Genomic DNA, 19,944 nt, shown 5'->3' on the forward strand with positions numbered 1-19,944 from the left:
AAAATAAAATAAAAAAAAAATATATATATATTTAAAAAAAAAAAAAAACTGCTTCCTGGGGCTCCTGGGTGGCTCAGTCGGTTAAGTGTCTGCCTTTGACTCAGGTCATGATCCCAGGGTCCTGGGATCAAACCCCACGTCAGGCTCCCTGCTCAGTGGGAAGCCTGCTTCTCCCTTTCCCTGCTGCTCGTGCTCTCTTGCTCTCTCTCTGCCTCTCAAATAAGTAAATAAGATCTTAAAAAAAAAAACAAAAAACTGCTTCTCTACTGCCCTAATAATTCTGGGCCGACAAAGATGGGGGTGTGTAGGAGATATTCATGGAAGATGGGGAGTGACTTTTCACGGGACTACTTACATGCATGCCCTGCGTATGAATCTGGAGGTTACCATTTATATTTTAGCATCAGAGATGATTCATTCATTTAACAAATATTTCTTGAGACCTCCTTGCCAGGTGCTATGAAGGCACTAGAGATACAGGAGTCCCCAAGACAAACATGTCTGCCTTTAGAGCTTCCATTATAACAGGGGGAATACAGATCATAAACATCAGGATAGTAATTATGTAGTATGTTGGGAAGTAATATGTGCTCTGGGAAATAAAAGCTGGGCAGAGTAAGGGTGATGGGGGGAGTGCCTGGGGTGGAGATGGTGGTAGGAGGTCTGGGGAGAGGACAGCTAGGACAAAGTCCCCAAGGTGGAAGTGTTCCTGACGTGTTGAGGAGCATCCAGGAGGCCAGTGTAGATGCGCTGGAGTGAGCAAGGGGCGGAAAGTGGTGGTGGTGGGGCTGGTAAAGCCAGTGGAAGGAAGATGAGCATCTGGTTTGGGACATGTTGAGTTTGAGATGCCTGGTGGAAATTCAAACAGAAATATTGGGACTTGTGAGTCTAGAATTTTGGGAGAGGGCTGGGCTGGAAATACCCATTTAGGAAGGAGAAGCTGGCATATGGAAGATATCCGAATCCATGATATTGGGTGAAATCACTGAGGGAGAGAATGTAGATAGAGAAGAGGGTCAAGAACTGAACCTCCTGGTGGCCAAGACATTAAGAAGTCAAATGGTTGGAAAGGAACCAGTAAAAGAGGTAAGGGAGAGCAGTGAAAGCCAAGTGTACAGTGTATCAGAGAGGATGAGGGAGTAATGAACTGTGTCAGATACTACTGAGAGGTTAAGATAAGGACCAAGATTCCACCATTGGGCTTAGCAAAGGGGAGGTCATTGGTCACAGTGAAGGTAGTAGTGTACGGGGGAGCAGCAGGAGGTTGGGGGTAGTGAGGAGTATAGAGGACTAGGACACTAGCTGGCAGAGGAAGAGGTGTCAAGAGAAAGTGTAAGAGGAGAGCTACATCAGTGTGTTTCTGTGCTGATAGGAGTGTCCCATACAAGGTAGGGAGGAGATGCTGGAGCAGTGTCCTTTTGCTTAGTTCTTCTCGCCTTCCCTGTCAACTTGAGATCTTGTTCATTTTGCTTACGTTTTGGGAAACCGTGAGCACAGTTTTGGCAGGACGACTGTGAGTGACTCATCTTCAGTCCCCTTGTGTTCACTGGTAGAGCAGGAGCAGCATAAAGTTGTAATCAGGTTGCAGAATGCAGAACCCATGTGAAGAGAGGGTTTGGTAGCCATAATCTTGAAAAGGCATAAGATCTGCAAGATTCCATTATGTCTGAATACAGCCCAGTCCTCAGTCTCCACTTCCGTTTCCCCTCAGTTTTATTGAGGGATGATTGACAGAATTGTCCACTTCCAAATTTGATAGAACAGGCATGCCTTTACCCTTTTTATTCAATATAAGATCAAAGTTTGGACTAGCTTTTGCTCTGCTCCTTAAGGTTTTTTTTTTTTAATCCTGTTTATCATCTAGTAATCATTATTTAGTAAGACACCACTTATAATGGGCATTAACTGTTTGTTCTCAATGAGAGCCTACTGCTTAGTGTAGTAATACAACCAGTGTGTTGAAAAAATGGAATTAGTTTGCATATGGTTAATAGAATCTTTATGTACCTTTCAGAATATTTGCTTTGTGTGTTGAGCTGTATGAAATTATTTGTAAGACCCTTGACTTTAACCAGGTAGCCTTCTTTAAACCTCTGTGCCCTTCTCGTAATACGTCCCCACCCTCTTCCTCATCTTTGTCAGCTGGACTGCACATTTCCTGCAGCCTCTGCTTACAGCTTCTTCAAATTTAATCTGTGGTCCCAAAGAGTATGTTTTCATGCTGATTCTATTCGTGTGTGTGAGGATAGGTGGAGAGAGAGTGGTTGACATGTCCAGCTTTTAAGATTCCCAGTAGAACAGACTCTTGACATCTTCTTGACCAAAACACTCAGTTAACCAGCATGAATGAATGTTTAGCACAGATGGCTGGAAAGTAATGCCCCTGGAGCATAGCAAATGTGTATTTTGCAATATTTTTAGTCTTAGATGCCAATTTTCAGAGCATTAACAACCAGAGATTTTTTTCAGTTGTATTTGATAAGAATTTACTATAATTATGACCTTAACCTGAATTTCCCACCCCTAAATCCCAAGGATATCCTGTCCTTTATTCTTTGCTTATCCTCTACTGTAACTTTCTAATCCTTGAAACCAGAGCTGTGCTTTCTACGATCAGCTCGCTATTTGGTCTCTTTACTAATAAGCCTTGAGGTTTTCTTTTGACCAAAGTGCATGAGCGGTAGCAGCCCTTTCTGCACTCATACCTGAACATTTAACAAGCCGATACGAATAACAATTTTCTTTCTCTTCCTAATTATTTAGCTCTGTAAGAAGCATCATTTTGGAATTAACAAACCAGAGAAGATTGTACCATCTCCCGACGACTCAAAGTTTCTACTGAAGACCTTTACACATATTAAATCCAATGTGTCTGCTCCTAATAAAAAGAAAGTAAGAGTTTAACTGATATGGGCTTGGAATTCATCTTTGATTAGTTTTAAATCGAAGGGTAATTTTCTCCCCTGTAAATTTGTTTTCGAACTGCTTATCCTATGAAAGCACTGTCTGTGCGTGGTCCTTGGGATCATTTTCCCTTGTCTCCTAGGAGGTTGGATATTATCCACATGCTGCTGCACGTTTGAATTCCTGTGGTAATTAGTAGCTGAATTTCTTACAGGTTAAGGAAAGTAAAGAAAAGGAGAAGTTGGAGAGGAGATTACTTGAGGAGTTGCTAAAGATGTTCATGGACTCAGAGTCCTTTTACTATAGCTTGACCTATGACCTGACCAATTCAGTGCAGAGGCAAAGCGCTGGGGAGAAGGATCCCCGTCCTCTCTGGCAAAAGGTACTTCTCTCATAGCTCAGAGCGGAACAATTTATGGACCTGTTTGGCTTCTGTAGGAAAACTCAGACAACATGTTTCTGAACTGTTCTCTACCTTTTCCAGGTTGATGACCGATTTTTTTGGAATAAATATATGATACAAGATCTTACTGAGATTGGTGTGAGTAATTGTTTCTAAAATATCCTATAGTTATAGTTACGAAGCAAATAGTTTTCAATTGTATTAAGATGAATTAAAAATCTCACTAAAATGGACATTGGGGGTGGTGTGTGCTGTGGTGAGTGCTGTGAAGTGTGTAAACCTGGCGATTCACAGACCTGTACCCCTGGGGCTAAAAATACATTATATGTTTATAAAAAAATTAAAAACAAAACTAAAAAAAAAAAAAAAACCTCACTAAAATAGGTGCCCTGGTGGCTCAACTGGTAGGCCATGTGCTCTTGATCTCAGGATTGGGAGTTTGAGTGGGTGTGCAGCCTACTTTTAAAAGCTTTGTTTTGTTTTGTTTTACTTTAAAAATCTCACAAAATGTTTTCCCCTCTAGAATGGGAATCATTTAGCTAGGAAAGCCAAGGCATCATTTAAGGCAATTCACAAGTCTACTGCCTAGCCAAAGGCCTAGCTTTTTAACAGGTTCCCATAGGATAGTAGTAATTTAAGGCTGTGGGACTAATGTCCATAGGGTTCCTATGAAAGACAGGTTTTTTTTGTACTCATTGGAAATGTTGAAGCCCAATTTTCCTTTAATGATGCCAGTCATTTAACTTTTCTGTCTCATCTGGGAATTGGAGGAGACAAATCTCAAAGGACATTCCAGTACTGCCAGTATTTGAATCTGGGAAGATAGGGAATATGGTGAGATTATTGCTTGAGGTTCCTTCCAGGTTAGTGATTACTTTGTTCCTTTGTCACATATTTCAAAGAGTTATGACCATCCAAGGATGGTCCACAAATATGTATGGAAGGCTTGCTGGGTGCTAGTTACTGTTCTGGACACAAAGTAGGCAAATAGCTGAATGGGTAACATATTGTCTTTTCATTAACTTTTCGAAAATTTCAAACCCTTTTTCTCCTTTCTTCCTCTCCCCCTTGGCAGTGGTTAGTATAAATGATTTTGGACTTGAGCAGTGTCTACCACTAGATATCCACCATGCCTCTCTTGAGAATGAGGCTTGAAAATGTTCTCACCTCTTTTTATGAGGCTGCTCAAACTATGACCACAGAAATTCAGTGATGGGGAGAAAAAGAAAGGTGACTGTAATGCGAATTTTTGCCGTTTGCTGACATACTGAGTTCTAATATGTTTGGCAGAGTTTTTGTCAGACACTTGGAATTACCATTAAAACCGATGACTTGCAGTCGAAATGCATTTGGCAGTGTACATTTCTCTTTTCCTGTCAAGAGTTTTGCATGATTGTTGGAACAAAAATACAAATAATGAGGATGGTGGTAAGAATAATGAATGCAAATAGACACTTCACTTCACTATTTTCAATTCTAACCATCTTTCTAAGATCCTATCTGCGTGCTCCATAAAACAAAACATAACCGTGGGACAGGTCCTGGCTTATGTGGCTATGAACAGTGAGGGGGGTTTGAAGGTCGTGCCAAGGCTAAGGCTGGATACGGTTGTGGAGATGCGAGAGAAAGAGCGAGAAGAGCTACCTAGAGCGCTTTTTACCTTTACTGTCCCTGCAGACAGTCAGCTGGGAAATTCGAGTATTCTTAGCCTGAAAGGCACAGAAGCGGACGTGTCTAAGTGTAATTAATATACTCCTAATTATGTTGGGTGACTTGGTAAAATAAGATACTCGTGGAAGGATTTTTTTTGTTTTGATTCATTTGCTATGTGGATTTTAGCTTGGCAAGGCGAGTTTTTTTCCTAAACTAGAAAATAGAGTCAGTCTTTGCTCATAACAAGGTGATCAGAGTTGGTTGTATTTTATTAAAGCCTTGATGCAATGGGGAGTTAAAAATCAACCTCTACGTTGGTTTTTGTTTGTTTGTCTGTTTCTGTGCCAAGGGGAATAATCACAATCGCTACATTTGTTAAATACTTAATGATAAGGCAGGAGCTAAGTCAAACCCTTTTTACATTTTACTCTTATACACAGTCTAATGAGGTAATTGTCTCTCCTCTTTCTCAAAGCAGGACATTGAGGCACGGTGAGGTTAAGTGATTTACCTGAGTGAGTTAGTAAGTGGTAGAGCTTGAGTTTGTTACCCAGGCAGTGTGGTATCTATGTTGGGGGCCCTCTCAGGCAGCTTTTTTTTTTTTTTTTTTTTTTAAAGAAATCTCTGTACCCAACAGTGGGCTCGAACTCACGACCCTGCGATCAAGAGTCATGTGCTCTATCAACCAAGTTAGCCAGGCACCCGTCAGGCAGCTCTTTTTGAACTGATCACCACAGAGAAAAGGAAAGGCTCTCCTCTTTGTCTTCCTCCCTCCTTCCTTCCTGCCATCCTCCAATATGCAGGAAACATGGTTAAAAAATAGAAGGTTTCTGCTTCTGGTAAACTCACAAATATGTGCTAGCTTCTGTATGGGTTTAAGGGAGCAGCTGTAGTGTACAGAAGGGAAGCAACATGATGCTCATATTGTTTTCAGACACCAGAGGTGGACTTTTGGATTATCCCCATTATCCAAGGTTTCGTGCAGATTGAAGAACTGGTGGTTAATTATAATGAATCATCTGATGATGAGAAAAGCAGCCCAGAGACCCCCCCTCAGGACTCCACCTGTGTAGATGACATTCACCCACGATTTCTAGCGGCTCTCATTTCACGCCGAAGTAGGCACAGAGCAGGTGAGTAGAGGGCAGAAATCGTGTGCAAGTGAAATTTAGATGAGAATGGTAAAGCTGCAGATGTGTTGAAATGCTAATGACAATAATGGATTTGGAAACATAATTGGCTTCAAAGTGCTCAGTGACTCTAAATAGTGTGATGTAATTGGGGACCAATTTCTGGAGGGAGGTGCATGGGGGAGAGTTAACAAAAGTAGAAAGAAAAGGAGGTATATATATGGAGAAGAGAAGAGAGTCACTTGGGATGTGCTTCTAAATACCATTGTTCCCACTGACAGCCTGGATCATGGTAATAAATCCTTCCTGAGTGCTAGCACCCTTGGGAAAACCCTTCCCTTTCAGTTCACAGAAAGTATCTTTGCTTCAACTTTTAAAAAACAATGATGCATATCGTTATGAGTTTGGGGGAAGTTGTTACTGTTCTGCCTGCTGGTTGCACATGAGATCCTTTAAGCTATCCTAAAAGACGTCCTTGGTTAAGGAGCATATCTGAGCAGACTAAATCATTTCTTTACGTTGCTGTTTTCTGTTTTAATTGTCTTTTAGGAATGCGTTACAAACGGAGAGGAGTGGATAAAAATGGGAATGTGGCGAATTATGTGGAAACTGAGCAGTTAATTCATGTTCATAATCATACTTTGTCCTTTATTCAAACACGAGGCTCCGTGCCTGTCTTTTGGAGCCAGGTTGGGTATCGATATAATCCGCGACCCCGGCTGGACAAAAGTAAGCTTGTTAGTTACTCGGTTTGCAAGTGATGATTTCAGAGAGAATATTTTTAAAAATATTAGTTACTTTATGGGTTTTGATTTGCTGGGCTAGATATTTCATTTAAAATAATAAAACTGTGAAATTTAGTAGTGATATAGTATTTGCAGGAATAATAATGATTATTGATAATCTAAGTAAGTTATTTAACAATAAAAAAATTCCCTGACAATAGAATAAAATATAGCTTATTTCACAGATTTTAAACTGTTGTTTCCTTGGAGAATACTTTCTTAAATGCTTACTTTTGGAAAAGGGTAAATGTAGCCAGTATTATAAAAGTAGAAAATATCTGAAGATGGCATCTACAAAAAATAGTTAAGATGCCTTTACTCAGATATCTCACTGTGAAAGGTTTGTTTTTGTTTTAAATATTGAGGATTTAACTTCTTCCAGTATTTTAACTGTAGCACAGGAATAGCTAAGTCATGTCAGTCTAATCAGATTACTCAATGAGGTTGATTTTGAAAATTGTTTACAGAATATTTTCTCTCAAAACTCAGTATATTTTTGCGAGAATCCAGTAGACCTTCAGTTTTTAATATTCATATCTGTAGGAGGTTTTTTAGTCTCTTACTACAAATTACATGGAGCTCTTTCTAACAATAGGCCGGATGCATGAACAGTAAAGGTCCTAGTTTCACAGTGTGTACTTCCAATGTAGTTCAGTTCAGTCTGATTGGGAAAAAAGGAATCTAGGATCGTTGGCTTTGCATTTTATTTTAAAATAGTGGTTTTGGACCATCTTAGTTACATTTGGTTGTCAATAAATTATTGAAACGTAAAAGTAAAGATGGAATAGACACTAATTTCTGTCTCAAACATTAGAAGGAAAATAGATTTTGTATCACTTCTTTGTAGGTGAAAAGGACACTGTTGCCTATTTCTGTGCCCATTTCGAAGAACAACTGAAAATTTACAAAAAACAGGTGGGCTTTGATCTGTAGTAATAAAATGTTCCTTCATATTCAGCCATGATTATATATCTGTTTCTTTAAATTTCATGAAAATAACAATGTACTATTCATAATTAAGCAAAATGGCATCTTGTCATGAAGTTGAAGAACACATAAGCTAAGAGTATTTTCAATATTCCTTAAGAAGATTATCACTGAATCAGCTACTTTAGACTGTTTTTAGATAAGAGATCAGTCTGTCAGTTAGTTACCACAGGCCAAAAATTATCTAGAGTAAGAAATGAAAGGCATCTCTCAGTACAACTATAGTCCCACCTCCTGAAGATAATTTGATATGTATCTCTCAATGTCTTTTTTCTCTGCCCATCTTTCTTACATATTCATATGTAGGAATGTGATCATATAGACTAAAATCAAGTGAAAATTGTTGAGTAAAATTCCAAGTTCAATAAGATGACTAGATTTCAGATGAGATTCATATAGAATAATCAGTAAGTCTTACCCATCAGCAATGACTAGTCTGAATGTGTAATGCTATAGTATGCATTTTTCTAACAGTAACAACAACAACAACAAATAGGAAGAAATAACCTAAAACCTAATAAACAGACAAAAAAGGTAGCATGTGTATGGAGGCGGGAAGTGGGAGAAAGAATGACTAAGAATACGAAAGAAAACCTGAATAAACAGAGAGAAAATACCATGTTCCCAGGAGGAAGGACTAGTACTGAAGAGAAGTCAGTTCTTCCAAAATTAACATATATATTTTGTGCAATCCTTACAAAGACAGCCTGAGCAGGAAAATAAAAAAGCAAGCCCTCAGACTGAAAAAAAGTATGAAGTTGATAATAAGAGATAAAGACAAGTAATTGGGGAAATGAGAACTCTCACACATTGCTGGTGGAAACAGAAGTTGGTACAGCTGTTACAAATGGCATTATCAATCAAAATATGCTTAGATCGTTAGTCCAGTAGTTTTGCTTTTTGATATCTATACTACATATTATATATAGAAATCATTTCTGGGTGGATATGGATCTGACTTTGAAAAGTTAAACCATGAACCTTTTAAAGGGAAATAGAGAAGTTCTTTTTTTTTTTTTTTTTTCCTTTTTAAAGTCCTAAGGCCTTCCCCCAGCCTCTCTTTGGTGCCCCTAGAACACCTTTTTGACCTCGGGTCTTAATTAGGGCTTAAAAAGTGCTAACCAAGGGGCGCCTGGGCGCCTGGGTGGCTCAGTGGTTGAGGCTTCTGCCTTCGGCTCAGGTGGTCTCAGGGTCCTGGGATCGAGTCCCGCATCAGGCTCTCTGCTCAGCAGGGAGCCTGCCTCCTCCTCCTGTCTCTCTCTGCCTGCCTCTCTGCCTACTTGTGTCTGTCAAATAAATTTAAAAAAAATCTTAAAAAAAAAAAAAAAGTGCTAACCAAGAGGCACCTGGGTGGCTCAGTGGGTTAAAGCCTCTGCTTTTGGCTCAGGTCATGATCCCAGGGTCCTGGGATTAAGCCCCGCATCAGGCTCTCTGCTCCGCAGGGAGCCTGCTTCCTCCTCTCTTCCCCTGCCTGCCTCTCTGCCTACTTGTGACCTCTCTCTCTCTCTGTCAAATAAATTAAAAATATCTTTTAAAAAAGGGAAAAAAAAGTGCTAACCAATACCTCAGTCTCTTTTTGAGTTAGCTAACACAATCATCTATGACTTCTCAATTTCAAATTCATCTATGATTTCTAGGGTCAGGCTTTAGAATATGAAGGCCTAATTAAAATAATTCCTGCCCCCTTGCTTTCAGGGAGACCACTTTTCCTTGAGAAATCTTTATATGTTTGTATAATTGATCAAACTTGACTAAGTTTGATCAGCTTTGCTGCTGACACCATAGAAACTAATATATACAATTAGATATTAAAAATAAATAAAAATTTTTAAAAAGCACTAACCATAGTGAAAAATAATAATACATTTGACTTTACTAAATTTTTAACTCTATTGAAGTTTTATCATGTATTTATTGAAACTGCATTAAAATTAGATAGGACTTAAATCACCAACCATAATGAAAATATTAATAAATTAGAGTGAGTTCAAGCTCCATGTTGGGTATAGAGATTACTTAAATAAATAACTTAAAAAATAAATAATGGGGGCACCGAAGTGGCTCAGTTATTTGAGCCACCAGCTCTTGATTTGGCTCAGGTAGGGATCTTAGGGTGGTGACATCGAGCCCTGCGTTGAGCCCCATGTTGGGCTCCCCCCTCAGTGGGGAGTCCGCTCTCCTCCCTCTCCCTGCTCACTCTGCTCACACTGTTCAAGCACACACACTTTCTCTCTCTCTCAAATAAATAAATCTTTTAAAAAATAGTAAAACAATAAAGAACTTCTGTTTATTAAACGGCACCGTTAAGAGAATGGAAAAGCAATTCACAGAGTAGGAGAAGATATTTCAGATTTTTAAAAATACATATCTAAGACAAAAGACTCATATCTAGAACTCTTATTTAAAACTTATTTTTTAAATAAGTCTTATAAACCCCCCTCCCCAAAAAGATGTCTGGCCTGAAAGAAAACTAGACAAAACACTTGAGCAGAGTTCATGGAAAGGTATATTTAACAGGCCAGTAAACATGTGACAGGTGTTCCCTTTCATCAGCTATCTGGGAAATGCAAAGTAAAACCACTGACACACCAGAATGACTAAAATAAAAAGATAGTATAAGCCAAGTTTTGTTAAGGACGTGGAAAAACTGGGACTCCAAGACAAAAAAATCTTAAGTCTATCTGAGAGAAACCGACGTTCAATCCACGAGGTCTCTCCAAGAACGTTGATTGCAGCGGCACAGAACCCCGACTGTTGATCAGGAGGTCAGTGGATGAAGTGCGGCACATGTAAAGCATTGGATACAGTGGCTTAGAAACGAGGTAGAGATGTAGATCTGTGTGTACTAGCGTGGAAAGATCTTGAAATCACACAGTAGAGTGAGTAAAGACTGTAACAACATATAGTGTGTTGCCATTTAAAATCCACAAAACAAAACCATGTAATTCTTTTCCATATCTGTGTTCTCACACGTATGTGGATGCGCATTTATATCAGCAAACCTTTATATGGGCTCAAAGGGCACACAGCACGCTGCTAACCCTCATCACCTTCGGGGAAGGCTGTGGGTCTGTCTTGAAGTGAAGAAGGATTTGACCTTTATCTACATTTGAACTTTTTACAGTGTGAATAAGTTCATGTATCAGCAGTATGTGGAGTTATCACTAGCATTACAGAAAGTAAGCCACGATTCTGATATAACACATAGGGGCACCTGGCGGCTCAGTTGGAGGAGCCCTGTGACTCTTGATCTCAGGGTTGCGGGTTCGATCCCCATGCTGGGTATGGAGATTACTAAAAAATAAATAAAAACTTTAAAAAAATGTAACCCATAATCATTGTGCGAACTGTAACAGTACTGAGATGTGTAAAGGAAGCAGAAGGAGTAACCTCCTCAGCACCTTCATCCCTGCTCTGTGTTGACTTTCAAAACCTGTTTGGACACATCAGTTTTATCTGTGTATGTTCTGAGCAGACACCTCGTCCTTTCTAACAGTACCCCAGTAATGTTCCCTTATCCACCTGCTCCGCAACGCCCCCCCGCCCCGCCCCCGCCAGTTGCTCTCTGAGAGGCGGACCAACAGGTCGGTCTGACTCAGGGTGGCTCCACTGTTCCTGTCACCAGTGACCGGTTTGGGCACTGACCTGTGTGTGTTCATTGGCAGCTGGGCCAGTGAGGTATGATGTGAGGGAAGTCTGCTGGAAGCTTCTGGGAATGACTTGCTGCTGTGATAAAAAGAGATACAGGAATCAACAGTCCCTCTGCGGCAGTTGTGTTTGGATTTGATATGCTGCTTCGGCAGTGTCAAAATTGTGAACGAACCAACCTGAGCCCTGATCAATATGCCAAAGATGGCAGAAAAGATGGAAAGACTTGGTATTGGTACCACTGAATTAAGCAATTCTAGAACCATGCAACCTCCTGACTTGTTCTAAGATCTGAGTCAGTGATTTGTCATTTGCAGCAAAAACCATCTTGCCCCTGCGTAAATACACATTTATAAAATGAAGTCAGTGGAGGGCTGTACAATATATACTGTTCTCCAACTGTTTTCACTTAACGTTTCATGGCTGTTTTTTCTCTATTTCTCCATTGATGCAGCCTTAGGATATAGTTTTTGCTAGCGTAAAAATTTTCCTGAAGGCAACGTTCATATATTTGGGACTCTATGTGCTTCATAGAATATGTTTTTAGAAGTAGAACAGTAGGCGTATAATATTGACACCTGCCCCTCAGTTGATCCCCAGAAGATCACAACAGTTTATACTCTGAGCAAGAATGGGAGTCAGTGCTCACTTCCTCATATACTCACCAATGCTGACTCTGTTTAGGATTCAATGTTTGCCTCTGTATAGGTGAAAACTAGTTTTCTGTTATAAATTTGTATTTCTTTGGGCTTTTTAAAAAGTTTTTATTTAAATTTCAGTGAGTTAACGTACGGCGTAATGTTTCAGGTGTACACGGTAGTGATTCAGTACTTCCACACAACACCTCGTGCTCATCCCAACAAGTGTCCTCCTTAACCGCAGTCACCTGTTTCTCCCGTCCCCCCCAGCACCCCTTCCAATAACCATCAGTTTGTTCTCCATAGTTAAGAAGAGTCTGTTTCTTGGTTTATCTCCCTTTCTGATTATTAACAAAGTTGTAGCCTCATGTCTGTTGGCTCTGTGTATTTTCTCTTTTGAATTTCCTCTGTATCCTTTATTCTTTTTTTCTAACTAAATTTATAGCACTCTTATATCTTACTGGTTTTGTGTTACAGGTATATTCCCCCAGGTAGTTTTTTGTTTCTTTTTGTTTTGTTGTTTTACCTTTGCTTACTTGTATTGTCATTAGTTACAGAGGTTTTAAATTTTCATGTTGTCACATTTGTCCATCTTTTTCTTTATGCCTCTGGTTTTTATCTTATGCTTAGAAAGTCATGTCCCATTCTACAATTATGGAAACATCACCCCAAATATTCTTCTTTTTTTATAACTTAAAAAAATATTTAGGTCCTTAATGCAGTATAATTTGTGCATAATGAGATGTAGGGGCTAAAGTAAGTTTCTCCCCACTATTCTAGAATATTCTGTACTTCTCCCAGAATTATACTGTTACCATAGTTTAGATTCCTCAATGTACGTGGGTCTGTGTCTTGGCTATTTGTCTTATTCTATGGGTCATTCCTCTGTTTCTACACAAGTACTACTACCATCTTAACTGCTGTAGACTTGAGTATGTTTTGCTCTTCAATGGGTCTAGTCCTCTTTTATTAATAGTTTTCAGAGCTTATTCTGCATATTTATCCTTCCGGATGAACTTTAGAATTAACTTGTCAAGTCCATAGGAAGAGCTGATCAAATTTTGATTGGGATTGTTAAATGTTCAAATTAATCTGGAGAGACTTGACATCCTTACAGTATTAAACCTTGCTATCTGGCATCATACTGTCTTTCCATTTACTCAGATTTTCTTTTTGGTATTTCAGCAGTTTTATAGTGTCCATATATAGGTCTCGTATATTTCTTTTAAAAATTATTCTAAATAAATTAAATATTTGCTATGATAAAGGACCTGGTTTTTATTATGTATCCTAATTGGTTATTGCAAATACATAATGCATAAGATAGCTATTAATGCTATTTATGTAAATGATTCTCATAAACCGAAATATAACAAGTGAAAGTCTAATTTTATGAAAAAAAGGGATGCTTGAAGGGATAAATTTCTAATTGTGGCTATAAAATATTTCTAAAACATAATTCCAAATAAAGTGATTAAAAACCACATTGAGTTTTTAACGTCTGACTAAACTGAATTTGTTTTGCCTTACTCTTACAGGTTATTATTAACTTGGTAGACCAGGCAGGCAGGGAGAAAATTATTGGTGATGCTTACCTGAAGCAAGTGTTACTCTACAACAGCTCACAGCTCACTTACGTCTCATTTGACTTCCACGAGCACTGGTAAGAGGGCTTCCTGACGGGAATTCTGACCGTTCCGGTGTTTGTGGCACGTGCTGCTGTGGTAACCGTAGTTTCTCGTTTTCCTATCGGAAAGAAACATCTCTTCTTGTCATTGTTACTTAGTTTTGATTTTCACATGAGCTTTATTTTGGCTAAAAATTTAATTGTTCCTGCAATATTTAGTCCTTCTTTTCCAAGACAACGTGAGAGTTCCATTTTTCCTTTTGTCACCCGAAGAACTTACGGAGCTTTTCCTTTCTGCTTGGGTCCAAGCCTGGCAAAAGTAATTGAGTCCCCTTACTTAAAAGTCATTCTCTTGTCTCGTCTTTATTGCGTATTAGTAATACTTCTTTCCCTATGGATCAACATCACCAGCGTTTGCTCCGGAAAAAAAATAATCGGTGAATCATTTTGATGGTAACTTTAACCTGTGTGTACTCTGAAAGCTGGTTCTTTTGTCATAATCCTGGCTCTAATGTGGGTTCCTCTACCCAGGTATTGAAAATTTGGTGGGGGAAAGAAGCTTATGATACCTGTGATATGTTTCAGTGTATTCTTAAATATATTTTCTTTCACAATGCAGATTAATTATAAGCATTTATATAGTTGCCCATATAATTTATAGTAGTGTTAACCATATGTACTTAAAGCAATAATTTTAATTTTTCCAAGCTACTTTAAATATTGTATCTTAAGATGAAAAAAAACCTGTTATTAAAGTTTTTTTTTTTCCTTTGGCATGTATTTTAGCCGAGGAATGAAGTTTGAGAATGTTCAAACACTAACAGATGCCATTTATGACATTATTCTTGACATGAAGTGGTGTTGGTAGGTATTTCATAAGTCCATTTGATATAAACTCTTAGTCTGTGAAATCATATGTATTTGGTACTACTAAGTATTAAAATAATAGCAGCAAGCTGAAAAAGCATTTCTCTTTCATTTTGCTTCCCAATTCCCATTTTCCTTTTCAAGAGAGTGGCCGTCATTGGGCAGTGTTAGCTTAGAACAGGGCAGAGGTGTCAGAAGGTCAGGCAAGATGGAGTGACACGCTCTCTGGCTGTTCTTTATCTCCAGTAGATGTTCCGTGGTCTACATTTCCTCTTTCTCTTCTCTCTCAGCATCCCTAACATGGCTTTGAGGTACTTGGTCTCAGTGTGCAGGCATTTCAGAATTACCAGAGAGGGGAAAATGAAAATTATCAGCAGGAGGGAGTTGTAGGAAGAAGAAACTGGATTAAAGGATTGGAGAGAACATTTGATTAGATAGAGAAATTAGACACACAAGGCATCTGCAGGAGTCCTCACTGAGTGGTAAAGTGACTTTGTCTGCTCGAGCTAGATGCACTGAGATGCATTTCTCCTTGCAGTCAAACGGGACAGACAAGATGGTGTTTTAAAGTGCCTTCTGGGGGCGCCTGGGTGGCTCAGTGGGTTAAAGCTTCTGCCTTCGGCTCAGGTCATGATCCCAGGGTCCTGGGATCAAGACCTGAGTTGAGCTCTCTGCTCAGCAGGGAGCCTGCTTCACTTCCTCTCTCTCTGCCTACTTATGATCTCTGTCTGTCAAATGAATAAATAAAATTTAAAAAAAAATTAAAGGGCCTTCTGGCTTTAATGTATAGAAGAGCATAATTCAGAGTTGTGTCAGCTCTGCTTAATAGTCGTGAGACTGAAGAAAAGTCATTCTGCCCTTCGGTTTTATTTTCTTTTGTTTGTCTTTAAAACGGGGATAATAACGTCTTATCAACTTATTGTGTGAATTAACAACAGTGTCCGCAAAGTGCTCAGTAATGCCTGTCACATAGTATTCCAAACAAGTGGATAACCAGTGCTCCTGGTTAGTTATTGCTATATTCTAAGGAATTGTGGTTTTTGAAAACCTCATTAAGGTATTTCATATTGTAAAATAATCCCAATCTGTTTTTGAAAAAGGGTCGATCAAGCGGGGGTGATATGTAAACAAGAAGGGATTTTTCGTGTCAATTGCATGGACTGCTTGGATCGCACCAACGTGGTCCAAGCCGCCATCGCCCGTGTGGTCATGGAACAGCAGGTAATTGGGGGGGGGGGGTGCTGCATTGTAAGTATTCATTTCTGCTTCTTTCCCACGTGTAAACAAGTACATAAAATCGTTCTGTAGAACATTTACAGCATACAGACAGTTGCATTAAAACCTGGAAAGTACAACCTTCAGTAGAAATAAGTTGATTTAAGTGGCATTTTCTTAAGTACTCATTTCAAAAATGTGAGGCCCAGCATTTCAACGTCGTCGATCGGGTGGGCCTGTGTGGCCATACACCTTTTTCCTCTTAGCTCCACATCGGGCCTTGTGCGTTTGCTGCTGGGAGTCTGCGGCGCCTTCTGCTCAGCCAGCTGGCGCTGTGTGAGACTCTGCCAGTAGGAGGCGCCAGAGGAAGACCGTGAGGCTGGAGGAGGAGGAAGCGACAAGCTGCTTCGCCTGGCTTGTGGCGCCTTCTCTCCAGCTGTTGGCTCCTTTGGTGCCACAGAACCAGCTTTTATCCTCCACTCCTGTTGGTGGCGGCTGCTTCCTGCAGTCCCAGCATCTGTACTCAGTGTCCCCTTTAGATCTCCAGCCCCACAACACCTGAGTGTTGCGTTCTCAAGGTAGACATTCTTAGCATGGGGTCTGGGCTTTTTTGATGGAACCTCGGGACTGTGTTTTGAGATGGTGAGTCTGTTCCTTCTCACTGTGCACTAAGCAGCCAGGTTTTGAGTCTAAGCCCTGGGTCTACCACATATTCGGTGTTGACCCCATGGAAAAGCTCGGCCTCTCTCAACTTCTATCTCTTCATCCTTAAAATGGACGTAAGAGTATGGACTGCAGCAGGTTGTTACCAGGAGCCAATGAGATAATTTGTATAAAAACAGCTCTCAGAACCCCATTCTCCACGCAGGCTCACACCTTCTGGGCACTCATGGCTCTGCTACTGCTAATGTTGTTGTTGTTTCAACAGGCTTTTTTGATAGTCTCACTGCATCGGCAAATTTAAAACAAAGACAAAATAGAATATAAGCCTACACGTTAAAAATGACACCAAGACAAGTGAAATATTTCATTCTATTTAATCATGTGTAGCAATTGATAAAACTCTCTCTCAATTGTGCTCTATTTTGGAAAAGTCCAGAAACACCATTTCTTTTATTTGAGGGTCCAAAATTGTACATGAACATGCTTCCTTTTGCTGCAATGTATATTTTATGCTATGGTTTCCTGCCTAATATGCAGCTAATCCACCAATGTGTTAATTTTAGCTGAAAAAATTAGGTGTGATGCCCCCAGAACAGCCACTACCAGTGAAATGTAATCGGATCTATCAGATAATGTGGGCCAACAACGGGGACTCCATTAGCAGACAGTATGCTGGGACAGCTGCTCTGAAGGTAAACACCAACAGCCAGCTTTTGTGGATCATTCTGTGGGACACAGGATGGGGTTTTAAACCAACCTTATTTTTGAGAGAAAGCTACTTGGGCTACAGATGGTAGTCTATGTACTTGACTCCTTTCTGGAAAGTTTGGCTCATGCAGGGGTCACATATTCCAACTCTCCTAGGGCCAGGAAATGGGACCACCCATTAGCTTAAAGGGGGAAATGGGACAGACCTAAGGAAGAGCATATGTTGTCTCGGGAGGGGGCTGTTCTGCTTCCTTATGGGGACAGAGGCCCAGTGTGGCTAGATCTTCCAGTTTTTCAAGGGAGTTCGGAAATCTGGAATTCTGTGTGACATAATTGGTTTTTGAAATGTTACACAGATAGAACATGTCTGTTGCTAGAATACGGTACCGAGTATGATATTTGCCTCTGCTGAATTTGAATCCCAGTCCTGCCCCTTACTAGCTTCACAATCTTGAACAAGTCACTTAACCTCTCTGTGTCTCTTCATTTGTAAATCCGAATAATACTAGACACACTTCAAGACTGTCATGGGATTGTATGAGTTAACGCCTGTGAGGGCTTAGACCATTCCCAGGCACCCCAGTAGGGGATTTTAATACCCCGTTCTCCACAGTGGATCATCCAGGGAGAAAATCAATAAGGAAACAGTAAATTTGAGCAGGACTGTAGACCAACTGGACCCAGCAGACGTATATAGAACATTTCATCTAGGAACAGCAGAATACATATTCTTCAGAAGCACACATGGAACATTTTCCAGGACAGATGATAGGTTAGGCCACAAAACAAGTTTTAACAAGGTTCCAAAAGATAGAAATTGTTTCGGGTATCTTTTCTGACCACAGTGGTGGTCAGAAATGAATGAAAATGAATATGAAATTCAAATAGAAATCGGTAATAGAAAAATTAGAAAATTCATAAATATGTGGAAATTAATACACTCCTGAACAATCACTGGGTCAAAGAAGAAATCAAAAAGGGTTAAATTAAAAAAAAAAAAACCCAACTTGAAACAAATGAAAATGGAAACACAACTTAGGGGATGTGGCAAAAGCAGTTCTAAAGGGAAAGTTTATAGCTATAAATGCCTACATTAAGAAAAAAAAAAAGATCTCAGACAACCTAACTTTACTAGAACTAACTTTACAACAAACTAGAAAAAGAAGAAAGTAAGCCCAAAGTTAGCAGAAAGAAGGAAATACTAAAGATTAGAACAGAAATATTTGAAAGGGAGACTAGGAAAAACAATAGAAAAGATCAACAAAACTAAGAGTTGGTTTTCTGGCACAACTTTTTGTTTTGTTTTGTTTTTTGTTTTGAAGAGTTGGTTTTCTGAAGAGATAAAATCAACAGACCTTTAGCTAGACTTATCAAGAGGAAAAAGGACTCAAAATTATAAATGAAAGTGACATTACAGCTGATATCACAGAAATACATAGAATCACAGTTGCCTACTCTGAACAGTTATATGCCAACAAATTGGACAATTTAGAAGGAAGGGATACATTTCTAGAAACATACAACCTACCAAGACTGACTTTCGAAAAAATAGAAAATTGGAGCAGACCAACGAGTAAGGAGATTTGATGAATCAGTAAGCAAAACCTCCCAAGAAAGAAAAGCCCAGGACCAAATGGTTGCACTGGGAAATTCTACCAAATATTTAAAGAAGAATTAATGCCATTCCTTCTCAAGTTCTTCCCAGAAATGCTGCATGATCTCATTTATATGAATGATCTTAAAAAATCAAACTCAAAAACAAGACTTTGGTGCTTGCCAGGGGTTGGGGGAGATGGAGAGATGATTAAGCAGCACAGACTTTCAGCTAAGTCACTGCCCTCTAGGGACTTGCTCCGACACTGTTGTTGTGAAAAGCAAGAGAAACAAAACAAAACCATTTAAATTTTCGTTGGATCATTCTACAGCATTGTAATGGGCAGCAAGGGACAGAACTCTCTGCTCTTGCTCCCCATATACCCACGTCCACGCGCACTGGTTAAATCCCATTGTAATAAACTCTAGGGCACTGTCCATACTTTCCCACATCAGAAATTTGTGATTTTTGAGTATCATACCAGTTTGAGGCTTGAAAATCTTCTTGTTTTTTGTTATATAGGAAGTTTTGACCTGTAAATTATAGAAATTCTATGGACTACCAAGAGAGGATTTACTTTAAAGCACCATCCAACTGTGAAGACTTGATGCCACAAATAGCACTTTAATTATTTGATGTGCTTGGGTCACAGCCAAATACTAGTAGATATTTTAACTTAACTACATTATTTAGAAATTATAAAAGCCTACAGAATTTTGGTCTTGTATTAAAAGCCCACACTGACTCTGGGGACATTCTTGTGTTTTGAATCAATTGTCAAAATGACTTTTTCCTTGACAGGGTGACTTTACAAGGACAGGAGAAAGGAAGTTAGCAGGAGTTATGAAAGACGGTGTTAACTCAGCAAATAGGTATTACCTGAATCGGTTTAAGGATGCTTATAGGCAAGCTGTTATAGGTAAGAAACCTAAATGCTTTTCTTTCTTTAAAATTTGTTATTCCTCTGTGACTAGGGTTTCACAGAAACCAACTTCATTAACATAGTTCATGTTTTATAATATACTTGTGTTTCTATATTCAGTATCTTACCCAAGAAATCAAGTTCAGATTTTTACATGACTAGAATTTGATGAATTTTTTAGGCTGAAGCAACAAAAGCAA

The 19,944-nt window shown here is 39.4% G+C and overlaps 1 protein-coding gene across 1 annotated transcript in view; it reads left to right on the forward strand.

Moving 5' to 3' along the window:
- The window catches only part of LOC111144865 (inositol polyphosphate-5-phosphatase F), an 81,458-nt gene that overhangs the window by 48,129 nt on the left and 13,385 nt on the right, over window positions 1–19,944 (forward strand). The window contains exons 4-14 of the mRNA XM_022499420.1: window positions 2,764–2,892; window positions 3,119–3,286; window positions 3,389–3,445; window positions 5,895–6,093; window positions 6,640–6,819; window positions 7,723–7,790; window positions 13,687–13,811; window positions 14,562–14,639; window positions 15,743–15,863; window positions 17,084–17,212; window positions 19,624–19,741. Of these exons, the coding sequence (XP_022355128.1) occupies window positions 2,764–2,892; window positions 3,119–3,286; window positions 3,389–3,445; window positions 5,895–6,093; window positions 6,640–6,819; window positions 7,723–7,790; window positions 13,687–13,811; window positions 14,562–14,639; window positions 15,743–15,863; window positions 17,084–17,212; window positions 19,624–19,741 (1,372 nt within the window). The remainder of the gene's footprint in view (window positions 1–2,763; window positions 2,893–3,118; window positions 3,287–3,388; window positions 3,446–5,894; window positions 6,094–6,639; window positions 6,820–7,722; window positions 7,791–13,686; window positions 13,812–14,561; window positions 14,640–15,742; window positions 15,864–17,083; window positions 17,213–19,623; window positions 19,742–19,944) is intronic.

Source organism: Enhydra lutris, unplaced genomic scaffold, assembly GCF_002288905.1.
Source record: "Enhydra lutris kenyoni isolate GAN:26980312 unplaced genomic scaffold, ASM228890v2 scaffoldscaffold12, whole genome shotgun sequence".
Taxonomy (NCBI): Eukaryota; Metazoa; Chordata; class Mammalia; order Carnivora; family Mustelidae; genus Enhydra; species Enhydra lutris.